At 37.4% G+C, this 24,792-nt stretch overlaps 1 protein-coding gene across 4 annotated transcripts in view; it reads left to right on the top strand.

The window, feature by feature from the left end:
• The window catches only part of LOC136043185 (beta-alanine-activating enzyme-like), a 149,190-nt gene that overhangs the window by 12,465 nt on the left and 111,933 nt on the right, over positions 1–24,792 (top strand). For 3 of the 4 annotated variants that reach the window (XR_010621568.1, XM_065728117.1, XM_065728118.1), the window contains exons 2-4: positions 7,748–7,940; positions 13,048–13,311; positions 17,398–17,948. Coding sequence is in view for 3 of the 4 variants with exons in the window: in XM_065728117.1 (XP_065584189.1) it covers positions 7,748–7,940; positions 13,048–13,311; positions 17,398–17,948 (1,008 nt within the window). In the remaining variant the exon portion in view is untranslated. The remainder of the gene's footprint in view (positions 1–7,747; positions 7,941–13,047; positions 13,312–17,397; positions 17,949–24,792) is intronic. The other variant, XM_065728119.1, reaches the window with a different exon arrangement.

Here is a 24,792-nt window from a genome sequence, read left to right as displayed (position 1 = left end):
ACTACACCAATTAGGGGTTTTTTAGCTTCAACATACTCAAAAACCACATCCTTCCCTTTGTATTTAAACACCTATATTTTTCACTCATGCTTGATAATATTCGACACGAAGCAACTTGTGAGGGGCTTCAGTTAAAACCGTAAAAAGTGCCTAAATTGCCCAGAGCTGCAGAATCTTTCCTGCAGGTGGAAAACATGAACATCTTCATTGCTCCTAATTTAACTCAAGACCCACACTTCCCGGTTATGTTTTGCTGTCAACTACTGTCTCTGAAAAATGCAACCCAAAGGGCCACTTATTAAGAAATCTGTATGAGCATTTCAGTGAAGTCACTTGTATCTCAACAGAACTGCCAAACTTTGGAATTTCCATATGGAAAATACAATATCAAGGAGGTACACTCGTGCCTCTATAAAGAGGCGAACCACGACAATGTTAAGCGATCTTCGGTTCCAGTGGTCACAGAGGGATGGGGAGAGATGCATTTCGTACCCCGAGCTCCAACTAAGAAATCTGCCAAATTTCATCCCCCTCCGACTTTTCCTTCATGGGGAAAATCTGGCCGAAAGTTTCGACCCGTCAAATTTTTCTATTGCTGAAGTCTGTTATTGGCTGCAAATAAATAACTAGATAAAAACGGTATCCTGCATTAATCCTGCAGGAATCTGCAGCTGCAAAGAAGAAACTCAGTTCCCGACATGTTTGTAGGCCTAATGGAAAAAAATCTTCTCCTCCTAAATATGAAGTAGGAGCTCTGAACTCAAATTTTTTTTATTGCTGAAGCCTGTTATTGGCTGCAAATAAATACCTAGATAAAAACGGTATCCTGTATTAATCCTGTAGGAATCTGCAGCTGCAAGGAAGACACTCAGTTCCCTACATGCTAGTAGGCCTAAATGGAAAAAAAAAATCTTCTCCTAAATATGAAGCAGAAGCTCTGAACTCAAAATTTTCTATTGCTGAAGTCTGTTATTGGCTGAAAATAAATAACTAGATAAAAACGGTATCCTGCATTAATCCTGCAGGAAACTGCAGCTGCAAGGCAGACACTCAGTTCCTGACATGTTAGTAGGCCTAATGGAAAAAAATCTTCTCCTCCTAAATATGAACTAGGAGCTCTGAACTCAAATTTTTCTATTGCTGAAGCCTGTTATTGGCTGCAAATAAATACCTAGATAAAAACGGTATCCTGTATTAATCCTGTAGGAATCTGCAGCTGCAAGGAAGACACTCAGTTCCCTACATGCTAGTAGGCCTAAATGGAAAAAAAAATCTTCTCCTCCTAAATATGAAGCAGAAGCTCTGAACTCAAATTTTTCTATTGCTGAAGTCTGTTATTGGCTGCAAATAAATAACTAGATACAAACGGTATCCTGCATTAATCGTGTAGGAATCTGCAGCTGCAAGGAAGACACTCAGTTCCCGACATGTTTGTAGGCCTAATGGAAAAAAAAACTTGTCCTCCTAAATATGAAGCAGAAGCTCTTAACTAAAAATTTTCTATTACCGAAGCCCGTTATTGGCTGCAAATAAACACCTTGATAAAAATGGCATTCTGCATCAACTCTAAAAAGGTTTCAGCAGTGGTAGTTAGATACTAATCAGTTCTGGGCTTGTAATCAAACTGCGGATCTGATTGGGAAGATATTGTGGCTGTCCATGATGGCTGACTTTGCCAAGGCTTTAGACAAAGCTTTTTGCAAGACATCAATCCTGACACAACACGCTCAAGGATTAACTAAATAAACTTCAACTTGGACCCAAGCATTTTTAGCTGGAAAAATTCAGCTTTTGAGGGTCGAAGGTACCTGGATTGCACCCATTCACTCAAATTTTCTCTTTAGAAAAGAATCCCACTCCACAAGGAACAATCCTGGTCCTATAATTCTTACTATAATTTGTAATGGGCCCCCCTCCAAATTGGAGGAGATATCTCCTAGCTCAGTATGCTAATGGTTCTAAAGTTGTTGGTAGAGGTGCTGATAAATTAATGCAGATACTTTTCAATCTAATATCAATCTATTTAGAAACTACACCAATTAGAAACTACTTCCCGGTTATGTTTTGCTGTCAACTACTGTCTCTGAAAAATGCAACCCAAAGGGCCACTTATTAAGAAATCTGTATGAGCATTTCAGTGAAGTCACTTGTATCTCAACAGAACTGCCAAACTTTGGAATTTCCATATGGAAAATACAATATCAAGGAGGTACACTCGTGCCTCTATAAAGAGGCGAACCACGACAATGTTAAGCGATCTTCGGTTCCAGTGGTCACAGAGGGATGGGGAGAGATGCATTTCGTACCCCGAGCTCCAACTAAGAAATCTGCCAAATTTCATCCCCCTCCGACTTTTCCTTCATGGGGAAAATCTGGCCGAAAGTTTCGACCCGTCAAATTTTTCTATTGCTGAAGTCTGTTATTGGCTGCAAATAAATAACTAGATAAAAACGGTATCCTGCATTAATCCTGCAGGAATCTGCAGCTGCAAAGAAGAAACTCAGTTCCCGACATGTTTGTAGGCCTAATGGAAAAAAATCTTCTCCTCCTAAATATGAAGTAGGAGCTCTGAACTCAAATTTTTCTATTGCTGAAGCCTGTTATTGGCTGCAAATAAATACCTAGATAAAAACGGTATCCTGTATTAATCCTGTAGGAATCTGCAGCTGCAAGGAAGACACTCAGTTCCATACATTCTAGTAGGCCTAAATGGAAAAAAAAAATCTTCTCCTAAATATGAAGCAGAAGCTCTGAACTCAAAATTTTCTATTGCTGAAGTCTGTTATTGGCTGAAAATAAATAACTAGATAAAAACGGTATCCTGCATTAATCCTGCAGGAAACTGCAGCTGCAAGGCAGACACTCAGTTCCTGACATGTTAGTAGGCCTAATGGAAAAAAATCTTCTCCTCCTAAATATGAAGTAGGAGCTCTGAACTCAAATTTTTCTATTGCTGAAGCCTGTTATTGGCTGCAAATAAATACCTAGATAAAAACGGTATCCTGTATTAATCCTGTAGGAATCTGCAGCTGCAAGGAAGACACTCAGTTCCCTACATGCTAGTAGGCCTAAATGGAAAAAAAAATCTTCTCCTCCTAAATATGAAGCAGAAGCTCTGAACTCAAATTTTTCTATTGCTGAAGTCTGTTATTGGCTGCAAATAAATAACTAGATACAAACGGTATCCTGCATTAATCGTGTAGGAATCTGCAGCTGCAAGGAAGACACTCAGTTCCCGACATGTTTGTAGGCCTAATGGAAAAAAAACTTGTCCTCCTAAATATGAAGCAGAAGCTCTTAACTAAAAATTTTCTATTACCGAAGCCCGTTATTGGCTGCAAATAAACACCTAGATAAAAATGGTATTCTGCATCAACTCTAAAAAGGTTTCAGCAGTGGTAGTTAGATACTAATCAGTTCTGGGCTTGTAATCAAACTGCGGATCTGATTGGGAAGATATTGTGGCTGTCCATGATGGCTGACTTTGCCAAGGCTTTAGACAAAGCTTTTTGCAAGACATCAATCCTGACACAACACGCTCAAGGATTAACTAAATAAACTTCAACTTGGACCCAAGCATTTTTAGCTGGAAAAATTCAGCTTTTGAGGGTCGAAGGTACCTGGATTGCACCCATTCACTCAAATTTTCTCTTTAGAAAAGAATCCCACTCCACAAGGAACAATCCTGGTCCTATAATTCTTACTATAATTTGTAATGGGCCCCCCTCCAAATTGGAGGAGATATCTCCTAGCTCAGTATGCTAATGGTTCTAAAGTTGTTGGTAGAGGTGCTGATAAATTAATGCAGATACTTTTCAATCTAATATCAATCTATTTAGAAACTACACCAATTAGAAACTACTTCCCGGTTATGTTTTGCTGTCAACTACTGTCTCTGAAAAATGCAACCCAAAGGGCCACTTATTAAGAAATCTGTATGAGCATTTCAGTGAAGTCACTTGTATCTCAACAGAACTGCCAAACTTTGGAATTTCCATATGGAAAATACAATATCAAGGAGGTACACTCGTGCCTCTATAAAGAGGCGAACCACGACAATGTTAAGCGATCTTCGGTTCCAGTGGTCACAGAGGGATGGGGAGAGATGCATTTCGTACCCCGAGCTCCAACTAAGAAATCTGCCAAATTTCATCCCCCTCCGACTTTTCCTTCATGGGCAAAATCTGGCCGAAAGTTTCGACCCGTCAACCCCAGCCCCCCTTTAACGTTGTCCGATCGGGCTGAAATTCACAAGTTAAGGTTTTCTAGAGCCCAGGAGCTTATCCGCGAAATTTCAGCTCGATCCGATAACTCCTTCCCTGTTTTCCAGAAACCACGCATAGCCACTTATTGTTCATGTTCTCCTTTTTTTTTCCTCGACGCCTACAGGTCACAGCCGACATCGGATCTGGGTATACGAAGACTCATTCGACGCGGAATTCTCCGAGTAATTTTCCTGGAAAGTTTCGTCGGAAAATCTTAACCCCCCGATTTTCTAGCTTAGAAAAATCCATTTCCCCATTGAAGGTAAAATTTTCTCTTGTAATAACATCACTTGTTTGAAAAATTCTTACACTAACAGCGGCTTGGCGGAGCGGAAGCGTGCTGGGCCCATAACCCAGAGGTCGGTGGATCGAAACCGCTAGCTGCTAACTTTTTAAAATTTGTAAAATTAGGTAATTTTGTCAGTTTGAATTTATTGATACAGAAAGGGAGAAAATAAACATGGAAACATGTGATCAGAATTACATACTGGAATGTTCACAAGAATTTATATTGAAGCGGGGGTAAGGCTTGATGGAAGCAAGTTAAAAGAACCATTTAAATTGATTTCCTAATTGAAGCCGTTGGTGAAATTTTCTATTGTAATAACTTGTTTGATAACAAGCATAACAGCAGCTTGGTGCAGCGGAAGCGCGCTGGGCCCATAAACCGGAGGCGGCTGGGTAAAAACCACTAGCTGCTAAATTTTTAATTAAGCCGCTAAACTATTAAAATTATCAAAATTAGATAATTTTGTCAGTTTGAATTTATTGATACAGAAAGCGAGAAAATAAACATGGAAAATTATTATTAAATTACATCCACCATGGATTGTAGAAAAACGTACAGAAATAATATGAAAAAAACTTCGTTTTCTTAAAGAGTTAAAGAGGCTGCGTCCCAAAGTCGAACCTTAAAACGTACAGGAATTAGGAGAGGCAGTTGGGGGGCTGCCGCCCCCGAAACCCCCCAATTTTAAAGACTCTTTTGTACAGGTTTTTGTTGTAGAAAAAAAAACCCGCTCTTGGCTTCGGAAAGGCCCTCTTTTAATAAAAAAAAATTGAAATGAATGAATAATGGAATAACTTCGAAAAATGTTAAACACAAGAGGACAGGAGAACCATTGCGCCGAAACTAGTAATTAGTAACAATGAAGTCCCCCCACAACAAAATACCTGTACAAAAGAGTCTTTAAAAGGTGGGGGGGGTTTGGGGGGCGGCAGCCCCCCAACTGCCTCTCCTAATTCCTGTACGTTTTAAGGTTCGACTTTGGGACGCAGCCTCTTTAACTCTTTAAGAAAACGAAGTTTTTTTCATATTATATGTAGTCAGTACTGATGCTTTCAAGCTCATGAATAATTTATCCGACAATAACGTGTTTTATTGCGATTTTTATGGCACTTGGTATTAACCGAGTGACGTATAGCAATCGTAAATTCTGTTGGTCTGTTGGTTTGTCTGTCTGTCCTGGTTTTGCTAGTTTAGGCACTTCCAGATAAGCTAGGACGATGAAATTTGTCAGGCATATCAGGGACCAGACCAGATTAAATTAAAAATAGTCGTTTCCCCCGATTCAACCATCTGGAGGGAGTGGGGGAACGGTTAATTAAAAAAAAAGAAAAAATGAGGTATTTTTAACTTACGAAAGGGTGATCAGATCTTAATGAAATTTGATATTTAGAAGGATATCGTTTCTCAGAGCTATTATTTTAAATTCCGACTGGATCCGGTGACATTGGGGGAGTTGAAGGGGTAAACTTTAAAATCTTGGAAAACGCTTAGAGTGGAGGGATTGAGATGAAAGTGTGTGGGAAAAATAAGCATAAGTCCTAGATACGTAATTGACATAACCGGAACGGATCAGCTCTCTTTGGGGGAGGTGGGGGGAGGGTTAATTTTGAAAAATTAGAAAAAAATGAGGTAAATTTAACTTACGAGGGGGTGATCGGATCTTAGTGAAATTTCATATTTAGAAGGACCTTGTAACGCAGGTTTCTTATTTTAAATCTAGACCGGATCCAGTGTCATTAGGGGAGTTGGGGGGGGGGGTAACCGGAAATCTTGAAAAAGGCTTAGAGTGGAGAGATTAGGATGAAAATTGGTGGGAAGAATAAGCAGAAGTCCAAGATACGTGGCTGACATAACTGGATCGGAGCCGCTGTCTTTGGGGGAGTTGGGGGGGGGGTAACTCGGAAAATTAGAAATAATGATATATTTGTCACTTATGATCGGGTGGTCAGATCTTAATGAAATTTGATATCCAGAGGAATCTTGTGCTTCAGAGCTCTCATTTTAAATCCCAAACAGATCGGATGACATTGGGGGAGCTGGAGGGGGAAACCGGAAATCTCTGAGAATGTGAAAATTGAGGTATCTTTATCTTAGGAATGGACGATCGGATCTTAATGAAACTTGATATATAGAAAGATTTTATGTCTCAGATGTTCTGTTTTCAATTCGAATTGGATCCGGGGACATAGGGGGCCGGAGGGGGGGAAACAGAAATCTTGGAAACGCTTAGAGTGGAAAGGTCAGGATGAAACTTGATGGGAAGAATAAGCACAAGTTCTAGATACGTGATTGACATAGTTGGAACGGTTCTGTTCTCTTTGGGGGATTTTGGGGGGTGTTAATTGGGAAAAATTAGAAAAGTTTAGGTATTTCTAACTGAAGAACGGGTGACAGGATCTTAATGAAATTTGATATTTAGAAGGAACTCATGTCTTAGAGCTCTTATTTTAAATCCCGACCAGATCTGGTGACATTGGGGGGAGTTGGAGGGGAAAACCGGAAATTTAGGAAAACGTTTAGAGTGGAGAGATCGGAATGAAACTTGGTGCGTAAAATAAGCAAACGTCGCTGATATGAAATTGACGTAACTGGACTGGATCCGCTCTCTTTGGGGGAGTTAGGGGGGGTACAGTGCTTTGGCGAGTTTGGTGCTTCTGGACGTGCTAGGACAATGAAAATTGGTTGGCATGTCAGGGACCTGCACAAATTGACTTGATAAGCCGTTTTCCCCCATTCGACCATCTGGGGGGGGCTGAAGGGAGAGGAAAAATTAGAAAAAATGAGGCATTTTTAACTTACGAGTGGGTGATTGGATCTTAATGAATTTTTATATTTAGAAGTACCTCGTGTCTCGGAGCTCTTGTTTTAAATCCCGACCGGCATTAAGCCTCTGATTTTCCTTTTAAATTAGTCTATTGATTCTTAGAAGTTTGCTAGAGCTCACACCATATGAGCTCTTGGCTCTAGGCTCTTCCGTCCCCGTCACAAATGCCATATGAGCTCTTAGCTCTTTTTAAGAATTGTGTGAACAATCCTTTGAGGGCTCCCTCCCCCTCTTTTCCTCTTTCTCTCTCTCTCTCTCTCTCTCTAAAATTTCAGCTATGTGTACAAGCTAAATTTTAAAAATATCTTCTATATTTAAAAGATTGATACAAAATGAATTCAATTTGTTTGGATATTTCGTTTATTTTAGGTGCTTTTTCAGAAGAAGACAACATCTCTATTATTTATTATGATGGGATCACTGAACGGAAACTATCGTGGAACAGTGTAATGAGCGCTTCTTTTCAAGTTTCTCAGATTTTCAAAGAAAATAATTTGCCAAATCTTGTCAATGTTGACCCAGTGAAGAATAACCTTGAACTTCTTACATCTCTTATTTATGGGTAAGTGCCTAAAATTGTTTCTTAGAATTCTGTGAAAAGTTTCTTCTGAAGAATTGAATTAGGATACATTTAAAAAAGTTTCTTAAGGGGTAAAGCCTTCCAGGTAAAACGTTGTGTATATATTTCTTTGATGGGATAGGTAATGGGAATTCTTTCTGAAGAAGTCTAGCATAAGTGGGGAAGCAGTGTACTTGTTGGCCGCAGAGTCGTTCAGCTTATTGTGAAATGCTATATGACTGATCTGTCAAGTGTAGGCTAAATATTGTTTCTTTTCTGTTATTAATTTTAAAAAAAGGCAATGGCTCATATGGCTCTTGTGACAAGGTCAGAACCTAAAATTAGACATGGTACTAGAGGCATCGATTTCATCGTCCTAGCGCGTCAAGAAGCACTGAACTCACCAAAACACTGGAAATCTCCCCCTGACTCCCCCAAAGAGAGCAGATCCGGTCCAGTTATGTCATATACATATCTAGGACTTGTGCTTATTCTTTCCACCAAGTTTCATCCCTATCTCTCCACTCTAAGCGTTTTCCAAGATTTCCGGTCTCCCCCTGCAACTTCCCTCGATGTCACCGGATCTGGTCTGGATTTAAAATAAGAGCTCTGAGACACGAGGCACTTCTAAATATTAAATTTCATTAAGATCCTATCACCCGTGGGTAAGTTAAAAATACCTCATTTTTTCTAATTTTTCCGAATTACCCCCCTCCCCCCTAACTCCCCCATAGAGAGTGGATCTGGTCCGATTACGTCAATCACGTATCTAACTCCAGTAACGTAATCTAACACGTATCGTATCCACTCTAAGCGTTTTCCAAGATTTTCGGTTTCCCCCTTCCAACGTCCCCCAATGTCACCGGATCCAGTAGGGATTTAACATAAGAGTTCTGAGACACGAGGTCCTTTTAAATATCAAATTCTATTTAAATACAATTACCCGTTCGTAAGTTAAAAATACCTAATTTTTTCTAATTTTTCCAAATTACCGAATTACGTCCCTCCTAACTCCCCAAAGAGAGCACATCGGGTCCGGTTATTTCAATCACGTATCTGGGATTTGTGCTTATTCTTCCCATCAAATTTCACCCCGATCTCTCCACTCTAAGCGTTTTCCAAGATTTCTGGTTTCCCCCTTCAAATCCCCCCAATGTAACCTGGATCCCATCGGGATTTATTATAAGTGCTCTGATTTGTGAGGTTTTTCTAAATATCAGATTTCGTTAAGATCCGATTACCCGTTCGTAAGTTAAAAATACCTCATTTTTTCTACTTTTTCTGAATTAACCCCTCCCCCCCCACCAACTCCCCCAAAGAGAGTGGATCCACTACGTTTGTGTCAATTACGTATCTAGGACTTGTGCTTATTCTTCCCACCAAGTTTCATCTCGATCTCTCCACTCTAAGCGTTTTCCAAGATTTCCGGTTCCCCCCTCAATCTTACTGGATCTGGTCGGGATTTAAAATAACAGCTCTAAGACACGAGCTCCTTCCAAATATCATATTTCATTAAGATTTGATCACCCATTCGTAAGTTAAAAATACCTCATTTTTTCTAATTTTTCCCAATTAACCATCCCTCCACTCCCCCCAAGACAGTTGAGTCGGGAAACCGACTATTTCTAATTTATTCTGGTGTAGTCCGTGATACGCCTGCCAACTTTCATCGTCTTAGCTTATCTGGAAGTACCTGAACTAGCAAAACTGGGACCGCCAGACAAACAGACAGACAGAAATTGCGATCGCTATATGTCACTTAGTAAATACCAAGTGCTATAAAAACAAAGCTTTTATGAAGGAAGTAAAGAGCAAAATTGAAACTTAAAACGAACTAAACTTATTTCTTCACAGCCTATCTAATATACATTGATAAAACTAGTGTAACTAAATATCATCAGTATGAAACTGATGATATTTCCCTATCTTTGTAGGATTATAGAATACTAGCGCTTTACTGAAAAGAGAAAAGCCAAGCATAAAAAACAAGGATATTGACTTAAGAGTCTAAAGTATGTATAGTACGTAGCTTGACAACAACAAACGAATTTGTAACGCTTATTATTGTATTACATGAGTTGTGATATCATTAACTTTCAGTATACCAATAAAACTATCTTAAATGCTTAAGCGTAAAATAGATACTAATTCAATATAAATATAAGTAGTAACGGATTGATTTGTCAGGTAACATCTTGGTCTCGCCAACAATAATACCAATAGCGAGTAATATACAATTTTAAACTGTAAAAAAAAAACATAATATGAACTCTGGAAATCCGGCTATGAGAATTTCAACAGAAATTAACAGAGAATTTCAAGTTATGATACAAATTCTAAAGCTAGTCTATAATCCTAATACAATCAAGTTGGCTTCACTTCGAACTTGTCTACAAAACCATTATGAATTGTTCTATTCAGAACCAAAACGACAGCCAATCATTGGACTGGGCTCATTGTGCAGAAGTGATACCAAATTAAACGAAAAAAAAATTAAATAACAATCCTAAAATGATTTATTTTGTACCGTAAAAGGTGTCCCTAAATGGTTTGCTTTTACTGTATCAAAACTCCTATATTGTTTTGTGTTTTTAGCAAAGCGCTGGTTTTCTATAATTCTACAAACATAGGAAAATATAATCAGTTGGCTTATTTGCACTAGTTTTATTGTTATATGTTAGATAGGCTGTGAAGTAATATTTTTTGTTCGTTAAGTTTCATTTTCGCTCTCTACCTTCTTCATAAAACTTTCTTTTAAAATTAATCTTTTCCCGTTTTTAATTAAAAAAACACATGATAAATACTATTGGCTTAACTTATGTATTGATAGATTGACGCGGGTTATTCACCATAATGCCTGCTTATCTGAAGCTTATCCTCATTACCTCGCTTTTTACGCTAAAATATTTTATTACTTTTAACAGCTTCTTATTCTAAATATATGGTCATTATGTTGCAGGAGTTGTCTGTTCGTCTTAAGTTTCAATGTTGCTCTTTACTTTTAGTTGATTTTTTTTTATTGAATTTTTGATGGTTTTTCAAATAATGCCAGGAAATCGTCTCCCCCTGTTGTAAAATTTCTCCTTGGAAAGCTCCCCCACAAACTTTCCTTCCCATCGAAAACCCTTCCTGTGGAAAATTTCCTCCCCTACAAAATCCCACCTTAAACTCCTAAAAAAAGATCTCGCCTCAAAATCGATTAGATTTTGATGGTAAGTCGCGATTTCTTGGCATAGTAGGAAAAACAGCATTGGTTACAAATTACCAAAATCAGCCTTAAAAAAGACAGGTGCTTCACAATATCATATAGAAGGCACAAAACTGTGACTGAGAAAAAAAAACGATACTGAAACGCCTGATACCGGTACGGGCGATATTGATACGGCATCGTCAGCACCAAAAACATGGTTAATGGACCTTTCAACTATGCGGAAAAAAATGCCTATCTCAAAATTTTGATCAGATGACTTTAGGAGAAGGGTCTTCTGAGAAGAGGGGCTAGGTGACCTCCAATCTTTTTGGTCACTTTAAAAGGGCACTAGTAATTTTAACTTCTGTTCGAATGAGCCATCAAACATCTCTCTATGATGTTCCGATAATCCGCTAGTCCTGGCAGAAAAAAGGCGATACATCAGTGCTATCCATGCAAAAGAAGTGATTTTCCTTGTTTCTCAATTTGGGGAGGGGCAGTAATTCCCCTATTCAAGGTTTTTGACAACGCTGATTGCAATAGTGCAATTTTTATTTCGATCTGGCGCCATTTTTGAGGGGTTTAAGGTTCTTTTTCAAAATCACCATAAATTTATTTTCGTAATAAGGTTTTACTTTTAAGACTAACTGAAATAATAGTTACCATTCCTGAATCAGTGTCATTTGGTATTTTTTCTCATTAGGCAACTGTTTTCAAAACGTGCTTTTCAACTTTTAGTTACTATGGGCTGTGATTCGCTCTTTACTAGATTGCAGATATTCCTGCAACCATGTAAAGCATGTGTGTATATATGCACGCCTCTTCTCTCGTTTTGAATATGTCTCTTTTCTTCTTTCCACACAACTACATTTATCGACACCCGTTCCTTTTTATGGATTTGTTACTGCATTGGTAGGGATCCACGGAAACAATCATGTCAAAGGATTTTCAAGTAGTAATTAATAAGCGGCAATAATGAGCTATGATGTAAAAAGAAGGAGAACAAAGAATGCAAAATTTCCGAATGGAAAGGTCTAAGTGAATCTTGGATAGAATGAGTGTTACTAATGAAACTACAATCAAAATGAAAAAGAAAATTGCTGCCCCAGCTGAAAAATTACCTGACTTGGTTATAAAAGACAAAGCGGTTTTAAGACAGTTTATTAAAGAATTAAAAGTTCTAGGGTTGATTTTTGGAGTTTATGTATTTTCTTGGTAACAGTAAACATATAATGACCAATTGGTCTTGAAGAGATAAGTAGGGACGTCCCGAAAGTGTAGGTAAAATAGGGATTGCCTAACCTATGAAATGTAAACGTCTCTCCTTATTGAAGTATCCACTTTCTTTATGTCGCGTCAATACGGTTCGTATTTTAATTCAGTAATTCGACTGTTAGCAGTGTTGCTAGAAAAAGATTGTGTAATATCCTGCTTTATTTTGGAGTTTTGCTGAAACAACAGTAGTGTTTTTTCTGTAAAACACGGAAAACCGTTCGACACTATTTGGTGTTCGATGGAATTAGTAGACGTACATTTTTCGTTTTAAATCACTTACAAGTTAGTTGGAATGACATTAGGAAAGTATCAACATATCTGTCACAAAGCATTCATATACCTTAATGGTTGTTGGATAATGCTAAGTTTAGACGCACTGAAAAATCGTCTCCTAGTGCGCAGTGGAATTGCTTGACCTACAAAACCATTGACGTATACTGTAATCCTAGTATTTGAAAAAAATATAGCTGACTATTTTCTGATCGTCTCCTAGTATGCATTCTTGTTTTCTGTTTAGTGAATACCCTAGCAGTTTAATAGGCTGAGGGACCATTTTTATCCGCATATCTTAAATTTCTGTAGACGCCCGCCAAGATTATAATTTGAGTCCATGTAATTTGAGTTTTAAGTCAATTTACCTTGCAGGATTAATTTGTCAGGCCGAGCATGGTGCTCCATCTCAAACCCATCTTTAAACTGTGCAACAGTGTATGACTACCCCATAACTAATAAGGACTTGGAAATGGAAATCCTTGGCATCAGGCTTTATATCACTATAACAGCAAATAAGAGTAATTGTAAAAGCTATGAAAATATCGCTTATGTTGTTTCTACGTCTGGAACTACTGGAAAATCTAAAATTGTTCATGTAACCTACAATTCCATCTTGCCAAACATCAAAGACTTGAAGTAAGTCTATGTTATTTTCTCTATTCTTCAAAGCAGGGACTAACAACCCTTTTCCAAGTCTGTAGCCCTTTGAAGTTTATTGTGTACTCCCACTTCTCCTTAAATAGTCTATCAGGAAGGAAGTGCTCTACCGAGTCTACCGAGGAAGTACTTGGTACTGCACCCTATTAGTGTCATATTAGGTATTAGTATAAAATCATATACAAAAAAAAGTCGCCTAAGAAGTCATTTCTCTGTTGCAGAGAAATCGTCCTAAACTCCGAGAAACCCTTTCATGCATTGCGATTTGAAACCCCCTGTGTTAATTTAGTGTAAATTAATTTACACCAAATTAATGATCTAGACTTTGCCGACGATATTACGCTTATTGAGTCCTGTAAACAAAGACTACAAGAATTTCTAGAAGATGTACGTGACAGAGGCCGACTTATGGGACTAAGAATCAACGCTGGTAAAACAAAAAGTATGGCAGTAACCGATTCACCTTTACACCTGAGATGTGATAACCAGGACATTGAGCAAGTTCTAGAATTTAAATATCTAGGGAGCACAATGTTAAATACGGGATCAACTGAAAAAGATACATCATGCCGTATTGGGCAGGCCTCCGGCACATTCAAAAGACTGAAACCGATATGGAGGTCGCAGAATTTCTCCCTCCGACTCAAGCTTCGTCTATTCAATAGCAACGTCATCCCCGTCCTGTTATATTTTTCCGAAACCTGGCATCTGAATAACACGCAAGAAAGGCGAATTCTAGCTTTCGAGAATACATGTCTCCGGAGAATACTAAACATCCATTGGTCACAAAAAATCTCTAATGAGAAGGTGAGACGGATGACCGGACAACCCATAGTGACAGATGTCATTTTTTTCCTATTTCAAAAGTTTTAGTTTTCGGGGAAATACTTGGGGCATGTACTTCGTATGGACGATTCCTGGATCCCGAAAGCGACGTTCCAGAGGCAACCAGAAGGAAGAAGAAGAAGAGGCAGGCCGCGCAATACACTGCGGCGCACCTATCAGACGGACCTGCGAAACATAAATGCTTCCCTTCAACCGGCGTGGGAAGATGTCCTTGCTGCGGCGCACATGAGGGATGACTGGCGGCTTCTCGTTGATGCCCTGGGCGCCTCTGGAGGCACAGGAGGATCTAAGGTTTTAAGGGAGGGACTCCGCAAAAATTTGCTTTTTGTCTAAAACATTCTAAAGAACGGCTGAAAATGTTTTAGAAACACTCGTGTATCCATGCACTGATGTAGCAACCTGTGATTGTAACCTGTAACCTGTTCGAATCTTTAATTGTTAAATAGTGTTTACTTTCAAATCCAATATCAAAGATGTTGTCAAAAAAGGAGTAAATAAAAACAAAAAGCATCTGAAAAAAATTACGGGGACTATATTAACTGAGAGTGTCTTTAGGCTTTTTTATGGCACTTGGTATTAACCAAGTGACATATAGCAATCACAAATTCTGTCGGTCTGTCGGTCTGTCTGTCGGTCCCGGTTTTGCTACTTTAGGCACTTCTAGGTAAGCTAGGACGATGAAATTTGCAAGCGTATCAGAGACCGGACCAGATTAAATTAGAAATAGTCGTTTTCCCGATTTGACCATCTGGGGGGGGGGGGGTGGGGGCCGGTTAATTTGGAAGAAATAGAAAAAATGAAGTATTTTTAACTTGTGAGCGGGTGATGGGATCTTAATGAAATTTGATGTTTGGAATGATATTGTGTCTCGGAGCTCTTATTTTAAATCCTAACCGGATCTGATGACATTGGGGGGTGTTGGAGGGGGGAAACCTAAAATCTTGGAAAACACTTAGAGTGGAGGGATCGGATGAAACTTGATGGGAAAAACAAGCACAAGTCCCAGGTACATGATTGACATAATCGGAACGGATCCGCTCTCTTTGGGGTAGTTGGGGGGGGGGGGGGGGGGTAATTCTGAAAAATAAGAAAAAATCAGGTATTTTTAACTTACGAACGGGTGACCGGATCTCAATGAAATTTGATGTTTAGAAAGATATCGTGTCTTAGAGCTCTTATTTTAAATCCTGACCAGATCTGGTGACATTGGGGGAAGTTTGGGGTGGGGACCCTAAAATCATGGAAAACGCTTAGATTGGAGGGATCGGGATGAAATTTGGTGGGAAAAATAAGCAGAAGTCTTACATACGTGATTTACATAATTGTAACGGATCCTCTCTATTGGGGGGGGGGGGTTAATTCTGAAAAATAAGAAAAAATTACGTATTTTTAACTTACGAAGGAGTGATCGGATCTTCATGAAACTTCATATTTAGAAGGACCTCGTAACTCAGATCTCTTATTTTAAATCTCAACCGGATCAAGCGTAATTGGAGGGGGGCAGTTGGGGGGACCGGAAATCTTAGAAAATACTTAAAGCGGTGAGATCTGGATGAAACTGGATGGGAAGAATAGAAACCTGTCTAAGATACGTGACTGACATAACCGGACTGGATCTGCTCTCTTTGGTGGAATGGGGGGGGGGGGTAATTTTGAAAATTGAGGTATTTTTAACTTACGAAAGGGTGACCAGATCTTAATGAAATTTGATATTTAGAAGGATCTTGTGCTTTAAAGTTCTAATTTTAAATTCTGACCAGATCCTGTGACATTGGGGGGAGTTGGAGGGGAAAACCGGAATTCTTGGAAAATGTGAAAATTGGGGTATTTTTTATCTTACGAATAGATGATCGGATCTTAATGAAATTTGATTTTTAGAAATAATTCTTGTCTCAGAGCTCTTATTTCAAATCCCGACCAGATCTTTTGACATTGGGGGGAGTTGGAGGGAGAAATCTTGGAAACACACATGGAGTGGAGGAATCGGGATGAAGCTTGGTGGATGGAATAAACAAATGTCCTTGATACGTGATTGACAGAATCGTACTGGATTCGATCTCTTTGGAGGAGTTGGGGGGAGGGGTTCAGTAATTTGGCGAGTTTGGTGCTTCTGGACGTGCTAGGACGATGAAAATTGGTAGGCGTGTCAGGGAGGTGCACAATTTGACTTGATAAAGTCGTTTTCCCAGATTTGACCATCTGGGGGGGCTAAAGGGAGAGGAAAAATTAGAAAAAATGAGGCATTTATAACTTACGAGTGGGTGATCGGATCTTAATGAATTTTGATATTTAGAAGGACATCGTGACTCAGAGCTCTTATTTTAAATCCTGACCGGCATTAAGCCTCTTATTTTCCTTTTTAAATCAATCTATTGATTCATAGAATTTTGTTAGAGCTCATACCATATGATCTCTTGGCTCTTAGCTCTTCTCGCCTCGTCACAAGTGCGAGCTCTTGTTTTTCAGTTTCAGTCGGTGAATTTAAATAAAAAAACAAAACAAAAGACGCTTCCAGTTATTATCTACCCATGGAGGGGGGAGGCTGATATTTATCGGTTTGTAACGTTATAAACTTGTATTTTTGCTTAATGTATGATAAATATAAGCAAAAGCAACAGAAAGCAAATTAGCCAAAGAAATAGCGGTTTTCAGATACTTCAGATACTTTCTGTATCTTTTGGATATTCAAAAATATTGCTTTAAAACCGCAAAGATATCGAATATATTGAAGCTCAAAATTCATATTCGTTACTAAATTTTACCTAAAAATTTGTCGATGCATTTTAAAGACTTCTAATGTCAGTCGAAAAACAACTAAATCTGTACTTATTTTCAAGAATATGACCAAGTCATAATCATAAGTTTAATCAGAATCTATTATTGAAATGGTTAAAAGCCAAATAGAGATCAAATTTGAACTTCAGAGATAAAAAAAAAAAATATGTAATGAATGTCTATTTTAACGGATATAGCCAACCCTGAAAAACTAAAAAAAAAACATGCGATCGCAACCCTGTATTTGTCGCTGCCATACTTTTTTTTGTCATGTTCAAAGTAACTGAAAAAAACGATATATTTCTTGCTCCCGTACTCTCTTTTGATCCACGTATTTATTGACATTTATCTAGCTTATGCATTCAATCCTCGTTCATAATTTTAGAACAAATCTAAAGCATTTTTGGAAAGGTTGGTGGCAATAACGTGCCTTCTTTTTTTCAGGTCTATATACAATGTAACTGGGAAAGATGTTATATTTCTCGCTGCTCCATTGTCTTTCGACCCAGCAGCCGTCGATATTTACCTTTCGTTATACACTAAATCCACTCTTATTATTTTACCGGAAATAATAAAGTTAAATCCTTCTCAACTAGTTCAAATATTATTTCAAAAATACGGAACGTCAATTATTCAGTGTACTCCTTCATTGTTCCTATCCTTTCCCGAGACTGTTCTAACATCGCTAGTGTTTTTCGATAAAACCACCCTTAGAATTCTTGCTTTAGGAGGGGAAGCATTCCCAAGTTTTGATTTTATGAGATTTGGTTCTATTCAAGAAGGAAGGGTTAGTGTTTTCAATTTGTATGGTATAACTGAAATGTCTTGCTGGGCCTCAATTGAAAAGCTGTGTTTTGAAAGTGGTCAAAGAGAAGTGAAAAGGGGGAAGCTCCACAATGAAGTATCCCTTGGAAAGGGGCTTTCAGAAACAAGCCTCCGTCTGCGAGATAATACTGGAGAAGAAATCTTCCATGGTTTTGGAGAAATTTTTATCGGTAAGCCGGAGAGAAACTCGCAAAGAACTGTAAGGTATTTCTTTGCTTGCGTAAATTCTTCGTATTTATGTATGTCTTCATGTATGTATGTCTTCATACATACATGTATATGTATGGATGTATGTATTCATACATACAGCATTATGTATGTCTTCATGTATGTATGTCTTCATACACACATGTATATGTATGTATGTATGTATTCATACATACAGCATTATGTATGTCTTCATGTATGTATGTCTTCATGTATGTATGTCTTCATACATACACATATATGTATGTATTCATACATACAGCATTATGTATGTCTTCATGTATGTATGTCTTCATACACACATGTATATGTATGTATGTATGTATTCATACATACAGCATTATGTATGTCTTCATGTATGTATGTCTTCATGTATGTATGTCTTCATACATACACATATATGTATGTATGTATGTATTCATACATACAGCATTATGTATGTCTTCATGTATGTATGTCTTCATACATACATGTATATGTATGTATGTATGTATTCATACATACAGCATTATGTATGTCTTCATATTTGCAGCTATATTATGTTAGTATATGATTTGAAAAAAAAACAAAACAAACATGCCATTATTTTGAAATTAATGAAGCAGCATATCCTACCGTAGGTTAAAAAAAAATTATATCCAATCCCAGTGTTTAATAAAGACTCCTAACTGCTTTTTTTTCTTGAATATAAAAGAAAATGAGTATTGAATGCTATAAGCCTACACCCAACAAGCTAGTTTGGACAAAAAGAACAGAGAAAATGCTTAGAATTGCAGGAGAGGGATTATCTGTTAAGAGCAGACAGAATTACTCTTACATTAGTTTTTAAGATCTATTATTTAATGTTCATTTTCAACTTGAAAAAATAGTGTCTTTTTTACGGTGTTTACCCATGTATTGGTTCCTTTGAAAGGATATTCAACAGACGCAACTTTTGGGAGAACCTGGTTGACTATTGGTACATCAAGGCTTAAATTTTTATCAGTCCGGTGCCATAAATGTTTAAAAAAAAATCACTACTTGCCCGGTTTCGAACCCACATAACTCAGTAGGTTGTTTGAATTAATAGTTGCTAATAATGTGCTCGGAAAATACCTTTGTTTGAACGAAAAAAGTTCTACTAAACGAACTTTTACCTACCTTTTAAATTAATAGGAAGCCAATTTAATAATGGAACTTTCACATCAGTTCAATGCTTTTTTAACTGTAGATATAAAGGCTTCACAGCTAAAGAATATTGTTTGTGGATTTGAGTTATGAGACCAAAATCACATGTACATGCTAAGGAACGGAGTTTTAAAAAATTTCCAATTCAACAATTGTGCACACAGTAGTGGGAAGGGAGAGGGTAGTTTTAGCATTTTGTGCTGTATAATTTGCTCTGATATAAATTTGTGTGATTAAAAATTATTTATGATTTCCAGGAAATTGTTCCACGGCTCTAGGACAGGACTTAGTCTGAATTTCCTATCAATATTACATCAATAAGGCCTGGATTCCCAGAGCATATATGAGTTATAAAAACTGATTCATCCACTTCTCGTCTAAAACGCTTAAATTATCAGAATTGTTTGCCTACTAATACGTATAATGTGCTTTTGTTTCCTGTTGCTTCTTTTTAGGCTTAGTTACGTATCAGCATACTGATGGGGCCCAGGACTAAATAAGTCGCTTTCAAGTTTCAGGTCTATCGGCTCTGACGAAAGAAACAATTTTTATTCCAAAGCATTGAATCTTGCAGTGCATTTTAACGTTTGGTCCTAAAATAAAAGCAAAATAAAAAGGAATTCAAAGGAGAATTTCCTAAAAACTTGTTGATGCGGGATTTCGACCCCTATGTTGGGGTCTGCGTAGCTGAACTTTTGTCCTCGAGCTATTCGCCTCTTCTTTATAGTTATTATAAAATTAATTTTCTTAATTATTTTTTTTTTTTTGATAATTTTGATGTCCAATTTGACATCATCGTTTTTGTTGTCAGAACTTTCTGGTATTAATTCTCTGTTCTTCTCTTCCTTTAGAGAGCACAAATCGTCAAAACTAAGTTGATGGGGGATTTCTAGTTGAAAACTAGTGTGGGAAAACTAGTTGATACGGGATTTCGACCCCCCTGTGTTGGGGTCTGCGTAGCTGAACTTTTGTCCTCGAACTATTCGCCTCTTCTTTATAGTTATTATAAAAGTAATTTTCTTATTCAATATTTTTTTGTTTTTCGATAATTTTGATGTCCAATTTGACATCATCGTTTTTGTTGTCAGAACTTTCTGGCATTAATTCTTTGTTCCTCTCTTCCTTTAGAGAGCACAAATCGTCAAAACTAAGTTGATGCGGGATTTCTAGTTGAAAACTAGTGTGGGAAAACTAGTTGATGCGGGATTTCGACCCCCTATGTTGGGGTCTGTGTAGCTGAACTTTCGTCCTCGAGCTATTCGCCTCTTCTTTATAGTTATTATAAAATTAATTTTCTTATTCATTTTCTTTTGATAATTTCCATGTCCAATTTGACATCATCGTTTTTGTTGTCAGAACTTTCTGGCATTAATTCTCTGTTCTTCTCTTCCTTTAGAGAGCACAAATCGTCAAAACTAAGTTGATGCGGGATTTCTAGTTGAAAACTAGTGTGGGGAAACTAGTTGATGCGGGATTTCGACCCCCTATTTTGGGGTCTGCGTAGCTGAACTTTCGTCCTCGAGCTATTCGCCTCTTCTTTATAGTTATTATAAAATTAATTTTCTTATTCATTTTCTTTTGATAATTTCCATGTCCAATTTGACATCATCGTTTTTATTGTCAGAACTTTCTGGCATTAATTCTTTGTTCTTCTCTTCCTTTAGAGAGCAGAAATCGTCAAAACTAAGTTGATGCGGGATTTCTAGTTGAAAACTAGTGTGGGGAAACTAGTTGATGCGGGATTTCGACCCCCTATGTTGGGGTCTGCGTAGCTGAACTTTCGTCCTCGAGCTATTCGCCTCTTCTTTATAGTTATTATAAAATTAATTTTCTTATTCATTTTCTTTTGATAATTTCCATGTCCAATTTGACATCATCGTTTTGTTGTCAGAACTTTCTGGCATTAATTCTCTGTTCTTCTCTTCCTTTAGAGAGCACAAATCGTCAAAACTAAGTTGATGCGGGATTTCTAGTTGAAAACTAGTGTGGGGAAACTAGTTGATGCAGGATTTCGACCCCCTATGTTGGGGTCTGCGTAGCTGAACTTTTGTCCTCGAGCTATTCGCCTCTTCTTTATAGTTATTATAAAATAAATTTTCTTATTTATTATTTTATATATATTGATTTTTTTGTTTTTCGATAATTGTGATGTCCAAACTGACATCATCGTTTTTGTTGTCAGAACTTTCTGGCATTAATTCTCTGTTCTTCTCTTCCTTTAGAGAGCAGAAATCGTCAAAACTAAGTTGATGCGGGATTTCTAGTTGAAAACTAGTGTGGGAAAACTAGTTAATGCAGGATTTCGACCCCCTATGTTGGGGTCTGTGTAGCTGAACTTTTGTCCTCGAGCTATTCGCCTCTTCTTTATAGTTATTATAAAATTAATTTTCTTATTTATTATTTTATATATATTGATTTTTTTGTTTTTCGATAATTGTGATGTCCAATTTGACGTCATCGTTTTTGTTGTCAGAACTTTCTGGCATTAATTCTCTGTTCTTCTCTTCCTTTAGAGAGCACAAATCGTCAAAACTAAGTTGATGCGGGATTTCTAGTTGAAAACTAGTGTGGGGAAACTAGTTGATGAGGGATTCCGACCCCTATGTTGGGGTCTGCTTAGCTGAACTTTTGTCCTCGAGCTATTCGCCTCTTTTTTATAGTTATTATAAAATTAATTTTCTTATTCATTATTTTTTTTTTCGCTAATTTTGATTTCCAATTTGATATCATCGTTTTTGTTGTCCGAACTTTATAAATAAATATAAATAAATATTTATTTGTAACCCACTTACATCAAAAAGATAAATAGTGGAGTAAAGACTTGAAGAAAAACGGAAAACAAATAAAAAAAACAAAAAAACAAAAATGTGATACAAAAAAAACGAGAGTCAACAAAAGACATTAATCATACAAACGGATCAGACCGTGGTGAGGCGACAAATGCCGATACGCCGTTTCTGAGAGCTCTTTGTGTAGATCAGTCAGCTTCTCAGTAATATTCGGAAGATGGAACTTTTTAATTATCTTTCGATTCATATACCACAGAGGAAGATAGAGAAGAAATTTACAGAAACGGAAATAAGAGGATATCGCTAATGTCTTTTTTCTTAAATATAGGGTAAAGCCCAGAAAGGTAAAGAACAGAATGATCGGAAAAAGTAGAATAAAGCTTACCAAGGGCAATACGATTGTATTTCCCTCGATTAGCTACAATTTTAGAGTAACCAATCTGGATTTTCACTCTAGCATCCCAGACAGCACACTCCCGAAGAGTTTTAAGATTTTTTGTAAGTGTAATACCCAACCACCGGATCGAATCTACATGAGGGATAGAAAAATTTTGAAAAATTAGAGGCCTAGGAGAAGAGGGAACATTGAAAGAAAGATACTCACATTTATCAACATTAAGCGAAAGACCGATTTTAGTAAAAGAAGAAGAAACTTTATGAACCATCTGCGATAGACTGAGTTTAGACCGGCTAATTAGAAGAATGTCATCAACATAAGCAAGGTAAGAAATATCACTCAAACCAACAAAACACATAGAAGAAATATTCTCAAGAATACCAGAGATACAAAATTTGAAAATACTAGGAGATAACACTCCACCCTGCCGTACGCCCCGACGAACAAGAACATTAGAAAATGAAAGGGCACCATTAGTTTTAATTCGGAGATAAGAATTACTATACCGAAACTTTAGAAGGAAAATAACTGAAAGGTTAATACCGTGACTATAAAGAGAGTAAAGAGCCTGACTATGTACAACACTATCGAAAGCCTTAGAAAGATCAAGAGCACAAATATGAAGACCATACCCTTTAGCCGAAGCATCTTTAAGAAGGAAAGCAAGAGCACGGTGAGCGTGCTGGCATCCGATGCCAGACCGTAAACCAAACTGATTCTCCCCGAAATTAGCATTCATACTTATGAAAGGAAGTAGGATATATTCAAGGATTTTACTAAAATTACAAGCAACCGTGATAGGCCTGTAAGAAGAACAATCCAAAGGAGTCTTACCTCGTTTAAGTACAGAAGTGACAGTTCCACACAAAAAGCTATCAGGAACGAGGGAACAACAAAGGCACATTTGGAAAAACAACTGTAAATGGAAAAACAAAGACGGGCAATTTATTTTTAGATGACAAGCACTGATACCGTCAATATCAAGAGAACTTGATTTCAATTTCTTAACAGATGCAATTACAGCGTCAACTGAAACGGGAATAACTTGTGCCTGAGTCAGGGAAGGCGGGAGAACCGAATCAAGCAATTTCGAATAAAGCGCGTGCACTGCATAATTCACTTTGGAAAATATAACTGAATAATGGTCAGACTTTAGAGAGCACAAATCGTATAAAACTAAGTTGATGCGGGATTTCTAGTTGAAAACTAGTGTGGGAAAACACGTTGATGAGGGATTTCGACCCCTATTTTGGGGTCTCCGTAGCTGAACTTTTGTCCTCGAGCTATTCGCCTCTTCTTTATAGTTATTATAAAATTAATTTTCTTATTCATTAATTTTTTTGTTTTTCGCTAATTTTGAAGTCCAATTTGACATCATCGTTTTTGTTGTCAGAACTTTCTGGCATCAATTCTCTGTTCTTGTCTTCCTTTAGAGAGCACAAATCGTCAAAACTAAGTTGATGCGGGATTTCTAGTTGAAAACTAGTGTGGGAAAACACGTTGATGAGGGATTTCGACCCCTATTTTGGGGTCTCCGTAGCTGAACTTTTGTCCTCGAGCTATTCGCCTCTTCTTTATAGTTATTATAAAATTAATTTTCTTATTCATTAATTTTTTTGTTTTTCGCTAATTTTGAAGTCCAATTTGACATCATCGTTTTTGTTGTCAGAACTTTCTGGCATCAATTCTCTGTTCTTGTCTTCCTTTAGAGAGCACAAATCGTCAAAACTAAGTTGATGCGGGATTTCTAGTTGAAAACTAGTGTGGGAAAACACGTTGATGAGGGATTTCGACCCCTATGTTGGGGTCTGCGTAGCTGAACTTTTGTCCTCGAGCTATTCGCCTCTTCTTTATAGTTATTATAAAATTAATTTTCTTATTCATTAATTTTTTTGTTTTTGGCTAATTTTGTAGTCCAATTTGACATCATCGTTTTTGTTGTCAGAACTTTCTGGCATCAATTCTCTGTTCTTCTCTTCCTTTAGAGAGCACAAATCGTCAAAACTAAGTTGATGCGGGATTTCTAGTTGAAAACTAGTGTGGGAAAACACGTTGATGAGGGATTTCGACCCCTATTTTGGGGTCTGCGTAGCTGAACTTTTGTCCTCGAGCTATTCGCCTCCTCTTTATAGTTATTATAAAATTAATTTTCTTATTCATTAATTTTTTTGTTTTTCGCTAATTTTGTAGTCCAATTTGACATCATCGTTTTTGTTTTCAGAACTTTCTGGCATCAATTCTCTGTTCTTCTCTTCCTTTAGAGAGCACAAATCGTCAAAACTAAGTTGATGCGGGATTTCTAGTTGAAAACTAGTGTGGGAAAACACGTTGATGAGGGATTTCGACCCCTATGTTGGGGTCTGCGTAGCTGAACTTTTGTCCTCGAGCTATTCGCCTCTTCTTTATAGTTATTATAAAATTAATTTTCTTATTCATTAATTTTTTAGTTTTTCG

Source organism: Artemia franciscana, unplaced genomic scaffold, assembly GCF_032884065.1.
Source record: "Artemia franciscana unplaced genomic scaffold, ASM3288406v1 Scaffold_364, whole genome shotgun sequence".
Lineage (NCBI taxonomy): Eukaryota > Metazoa > Arthropoda > Branchiopoda > Anostraca > Artemiidae > Artemia > Artemia franciscana.
This window is presented reverse-complemented; position numbering and strand designations above follow the sequence as displayed.